This window comes from Curcuma longa, chromosome 1 (assembly GCF_044706935.1).
Source record: "Curcuma longa cultivar G26 ecotype Majalengka, Jawa Barat chromosome 1, ITB_CL_G26_1.1, whole genome shotgun sequence".
Classification (NCBI taxonomy): domain Eukaryota; kingdom Viridiplantae; phylum Streptophyta; class Magnoliopsida; order Zingiberales; family Zingiberaceae; genus Curcuma; species Curcuma longa.
This window is the reverse complement of record NC_133861.1, coordinates 21,975,271-21,981,531: the sequence shown is the minus strand read 5'-3', so window position 1 is coordinate 21,981,531 and position 6,261 is coordinate 21,975,271. Positions and strand designations below refer to the sequence as shown.

General features: G+C 41.4%; 1 protein-coding gene across 1 annotated transcript; it reads right to left on the bottom strand.

Moving 5' to 3' along the window:
* Positions 1–3,687: 3,687 nt before the first annotated feature.
* Positions 3,688–5,444, bottom strand: LOC141839301 (AAA-ATPase At2g46620-like). The gene is given in 3 exon segments (XM_074727025.1): positions 3,688–4,032; positions 4,034–4,549; positions 4,551–5,444. Coding segments are annotated over 3 exon segments (1,503 nt in total). The 5' UTR covers positions 5,328–5,444; the 3' UTR covers positions 3,688–3,822.
* Between the last annotated feature and the right edge of the window lie 817 nt (positions 5,445–6,261).

Below are 6,261 nucleotides of genomic sequence, written 5' to 3'. Positions count from 1 at the left end.
TATCCCTTCAACTCAATGGCATTGTCTCTCCAATGCCAATCACCAACTTAGCACCTCCACCACTGCTGGCTGTTGCTAGAAGACAAGGCCTCATGTACACATCACTACAGTCGTCCACACGAGTATTTGTGACGCTACTTCTCGATTAATTGATCATCAACCTATCAGAGACTGAAAGCCATACAAATATATATCACACAGAGAGAGAAAAATCAATCAAAATCCCATCGAAAGAGAGGACTGTAATCATATACCAAGTACAAGATGGCAAAGCTGAAGTATCATGTCGATGGGAACCCATCCTTAGGCATTCGAGTGGCCATTGCCTAAAGATATAACAAGTAAATCCAAAGTACCACGCTGTATGATGAACAAGTACAATTGAGCCTGCTGTGCATATTTGTGCAGTGCATGTGGATGTACTTTTATGGACCTGCAAGAATTTTTTTTTAATATCTAGAATCAGATTCGATGGCTGTTTATTGATAATCAAGCATCAGCATCGCCACTAAACTTTGCTGGAAGTTTATTATCATTACTTTTATAGTGCTTGAGTCATCTCACTTAAGTCTTTTAGATCTTAAAAGTAACTAGAGGTTCTGCAAGGGAAGAAGTGAAGTAGAAATTATTTGAAACATTGAAGAAGGTTCAACAGACTAAAAGAAACTAAGCACTAACATGTCCTTAGAAATAAACGAAGGTTACATAACCATGTAAGAAATTGATTGCTAAAAATCTAGATGCTGTGGACTTCTTTTGAATGCCCAAACACCTTAGTTTAGATGCTGTCCACTTTTTTTTGGATGTCCAAACAACACCATAACTGATTACTTAATTGTGGTCGTCACTTGTGAATGTGACTAAACTTGGATGTATTCATTCCATCAGATAGAGATTTGCTATATATGTTATTTATCCAGAGGTGTCAGTATCATACCAAAATTCTTGATATATATAAAGGTGGATTGAGATTATTAATGACAATTTTTTATATAGAGATTACGAGTGCATAAGGGTTAGTTGGTTTTAAATAGTTGAGCATTCAGTTTATTATACAGAGAGAAGTTGAAAAAGATTTCAGAAAGCCAATCTTTTATTGTTCTCTGCTTTCTTCATGTGAACCTTTATTGCAGTCTAAAGCCTGAACCTTTCGGCTGCTGCATTACATCACCTACAGAAGAGCATCTTCTCTATTTCTCCTACTAAAAGATTTCAAGTTGCAATTAATCTGGAAATATCTTCTTCTTATCATGGACTATTTCTTCTAAATTTCAGCCATTTCTTTGAATCTTGAGCTATGGGTTTCAGGCTGGTATTGAATCAATCAAGAAAAATCCAAAATATACATCATCATAATTTCTCCAAATTGATTGCAACCAAAGTGGATTCGAGCACTCGAGTGGCTGAGCAGACATCAATCTAGCTCAGCTCTGCTCTGTTCCTTGTTGACTCCTCTCTCTTAACTTTTGGTTGTTGTGAAGTTAATGTCCCTGGAGCACTAGTCCTTAGCCATTGATGATGCTCTTTAATGCCTTTTCTTCTTTCCTAAAACTATGCAAACCACTCCCCGGAGCAAGATGACAGAATCTCTTCGGAACACCTCCTTGGCAGTGAAAGCTGCTCGCTGATGCCTGTCAGAATCAAATCAAGCTCGATAATGCAGCAGTTATCTCAATGAATTCCAAATGCTGAATTTGTCGAATCTTATAAAGAAATGGATTTGCGCTTCATGATTTATTCAGTTCGAAAAATCAAATATCTGGATTATCAAAAACAAAAAAACAAACAAAAAAGAAGGGAGGTGCCGTGAGCATCAGCAATTTGAGAAGGGATGGCTTATCTGAACAGATTCCTATGGTTCTTGTTTGTTTGTTTTTGTAGGCTCTCCACATTCTCCACGGAATGAAACTAATTCACCTTCCAAGTAGTCTACTGTCTACCTTACAAATATATAAATAAATAAATATAATAAATAAAACAGTATGTTACCAAATTGTGCATCTAAAGTTTTATAATATCTATTTTTTCATTCATATTTATAAAATCCTAGTCTCTTCTTCCCCGCTTGTTTAACCTCTAGAACACCTAAAACTTTTCAAAATTATCATCTAATCTACGAGTGAATACATAATATCTTAAGCAATCCCACTGTGATCTCGAGCTATTTTGGATAAATAATAAACTAAAATTCTTCAAATTAAGCATCTAAGACCTCTAGTGAGTTAAAAATACCATCTACAATTAATCCATCTATAGTCTCAAATGACTAATTTGGAGGGTTTTTGACTATCAAACTATTTTGCATAAAATAGATTGATCATGTAAGTCTACTAGTAAGTTTAAAATACTTTATGCCATCGAAGTCCATAGCCAATTTAGAGTATTTTTGCCCATCTAATTTTATTGGATAAAATTGTTTGATCAAGTCAAGAATATCATCTACAATTCATCCATAGTCTCATTTAGCTAATTTGGAGGGTTTTGTCTATCAAATTGTTTTAGACAAAATAGCTCATTGGTCTAAAACTTTCAAAATAGTTATTTGAGACTACCAAGGAGACTAGAATACCTTAAGGAATTCCTCCATAGTTAGGGCTATAAATAAATCAAACATTCAATACTAATAAAGTTTAATTAAATAAATAAATTTGAACACATGTGTTCAACTTGTTAATGTTCATGAACAAAAATTGTAAACTATTAGTGAATAATATTTAATATTCACAAATAAAGTTTATGAATCATATTCATCAATAAACTCTTATCAACATGGTAAATAAATTTAAAAAATAAAATGAATAAATAAATTTTTATTATCAAACTCAATAACCAATCAAACAAGTTTTAAAATATAAAAGTTTCTATCAATCAAATAAGTTTAAATTAAGAGTTCGATAACATTTAAACAAATCAAATTCAAGTCAAATTTAAATCAAACTTAAATTCATAAAAAAGAAATCAAGTCAAATTTAAACATAAATGGTTTGATTCATTTTAAATTCGGCTTGACTTACTAAGTTCATCTACCGTTCTATTCGTAGTCTCATATGGCTACATGGCTAATTTGGAATGTTTTTGCCTATCAAGTTGTTTTCGACGAAAGGTTTGGTGTTTGGAATGGAGCAATATTGACTTCAAAGTTAAAACTGACTCTAACTTGGTCATAGTGTGCAATTTGAATATTCTGAAATTTCAGGCGTGAGGATTGGACACAACGTCGACGAAACAACGTAAATGTCTGAAGCTGAATTAAAATCAAACTTGTAGTTGTAGAAGGGGAGCTGACTCTCTCATTAAACACTTGTCAAAGCTGAGTGTCAGCGTTGACTCGTAGCCTGTTCGTGTTGAACAAATCTGATGCCGTGTCGTATCATTTGCTTGATGGTACGTTATGCTGCACGAATCTAATTCGTCTTTCCAGCACAAACTTTTCGAGCGATGGAACATTATCGTCCACAGTTTCAGGCCATCAGTTTTGATCACAGAAGCTCGAATGAAGAACAATTTTTTTTTTCTGGCAGAGAAAATATTTGTTCATTCGATGAAAAAAGAAAAGAAAAGAAAAAGAGTTGATCACTGAAAAGTAATCTGATCAAACTGTATGTGTCATTTACAGTATTCACAAACGACGATAGATTGAGTTTGTCTTTCTTTCTACAGCTACAATGGTAATAATAATAATAATAATAGTAATAAGTCCTCCGTACCGATTCTTTGATGATCCCATGCTAAGAAAACAAATCTAAAATATTTTTTAACAAAAAAAAAAATTGGAAAGAGGGAGGAAAAAGATTGAATTTTGCATGAAAAAATCCAGTAAATTTAGTTCTTCAACGTGGAACGGTCCTTATCTACTTGGTCGAGGGGGGTGGTTCCGGCGGCGGCGAACTCCACCGGCACCGCGCCTTCCTTCTTGCTGCCGCTCCTCATCTTAATCAACCCGTAGAGCTTCTTGAACTCCTTACCGAACCCCATGGCGGCGTTGGCGCTGGAGTCGCCAGCCGAGTTCTCCGACCGGCTCCAGGTACCGTCCGTCGCTCAGCTGCCTCCGACTGGCGGCGCCGCCGATACGCGCGGCGGACGGCGCGTGCTGCTGCTGGAGCGTGCTGATGACCGACTTGAGAGCCCGGCTGGGCGAGGCGCGGTTGGCGATCATGATCTCGCCGACCTCGGCCGGGCTGATCCTGGCGCCGCTCTGGAACACCTCCTCCACCTGCGGGTACAGCTTGTGGTCCTTGAGGCCCAGGTAGCTGTTCGCCAGCGTCTTGAAGGCGGTGAAATCGCAAAGGGGGAAGTGGATGTGCACGTCGAGGCGCCCCGGCCGCAGCACCGCCGGCTCCACCGCCTCCAACATCCCTCCGCCGCCGTCTGAGTTCATGGTGAACACCATCACCCGCTCCTCGCCGCAGCAGGAGAAGACGCCGTCCATGAAGTTTAGAATCTCACCCTCCTCTCCGACGCCCTTCCTCTTGAGGTGCCGGTCGAGGTCCTCCACCAGGATCACCGACCGGGGGGTCGTGCCCAGGAGGAGCGCCTTCAGATCGGTGCTGCTCGGCGGAGACGCGGGAGAGGTCGACGTCGTAGATGTCGTAGCAGAGGAGCTTGGCCATGGCGGCGACGAAGGTGGACTTGCCGGTCCCGGGGGGGCCGTAGAGAAGGTAGCTCCGCCGCCAAACCCTTCCGAGGCGGTGGTAGTACGCGCGGCCCTTGAGGAAGGACTCCAAGTCGGCGCGGATCCGCGACTTGAGGTCCGCGTCCATGGCCACCGTCTCCATGCTCGCCGGGTGGGTGAAGGAAACCGACCGCCACCGCGGGCCTCCGCCGGACAAGGTGTACAACCTGACGTCCCTCCGCCGGGACTCGAGGTCGTCGGCGACGGACTCGACGTGCTGGAGGTAGGGGCGGAGGAAGCGGGTGCGGTCCTGGCGGCGAAGCCGCAGGACCAGGCGGGAGCCGCCGCCGGCGGAGACGTTAGTCCAGGAGACGCGGGCGCCGAGAAAGGAGTCCACGGCGGAGTGGCCGGGGCCGAGGAGGAGGAAGAAGTCGTTGGGCTTGCGGCCGGAGGAGAAGAGCATGGCGGAGTCGGCGTGTTCGAGCGAGGGGAGGGCGGCGACGTAGGTGGCGGCGCGGCGGTAGAGCGGGTTGTCTTCGCCGCCTTCGGTGCGCTGCGGGATCTCGAAGCACTGGTAGGCCTGCGTGCGCTCCTCCGCCCAGCGCCACCACCGGCCCATCCAGAACACCAGCGACTTGAAGGAGATTACGACCAGCACGAAGATTACTCCGCCCACCACCGCCGCAAGCAACGATGTGGGACTATTCACCACCATATCTGCCCACTCCGCCGCCGCCGCCGCCTCAACCACTGGACGAGAAAATTGATCGAAATCGAGGAAGAGCGAAAGAAGAGGAGGTGAAAGAGAGAGAAATATTTGTGAATAAATAAAAATAAGCCAAAAGGAAGAGGAGAGATGGCCATTCACTAATTAATGCTGAAAATAAAAATAATATTAATAAAAAAATAGCTGTGGATTGGGAATTGCATGCCACGGCGACGGATGGAGTTCTGAGGTTTGATTCCTTGGATGGAAAAGGAAAACAATAAATAAAATAGAGGAAGGGAATCCGTCCTTTCCCTCCTTCCTTCCAAGTTATATATTCTATTATGACTGCTGGCCTGTGGGTTGGTTTTAAAGATGGATTCAATAATCGCGTCATTAGTGACTGTTTAATCATTAAAGTTAATGCCGTCTTGGTTGGGTCGGTATTGTTTGTGTTTTCCACTTCCGAAAGGGCCAAAGGAGATTCCGATGTGTTGTGTTTGGATGTTCTGTTTAAATACGTAGTCAATTAAACACTATTCGTGGAGATTTTGTCATCGTAATAGAAATTATTTTTGATCAATTAAATTGAAAATTTCGGGCCACCATTCCCCGTTATTACACGAAGGATAAAAAAAATTTACTTTCCTTTTGTATTATTTTGAGGAATTATTTAGAGAAAGCAATTATATTTATATTTATATTTAACAAATCAATAAAAAGCGTACTTTCCTTTTGTATTCTTCTTGCTTGCTGGCTTGGTAATGGAAAATCTTGCAAGGTATTTGTGCTCGTTGCTTAATTTGGTTAGTAGACTATTTTCATAAATATAAAATTTTTAAAGAATTTTTTATTTTATTTATTTTCAGTGAGTAGCAAGTGGTTTATATATATTTTTAATTATACAAAAAATGTTTGCATATATCTATGCTTTATTTTATCT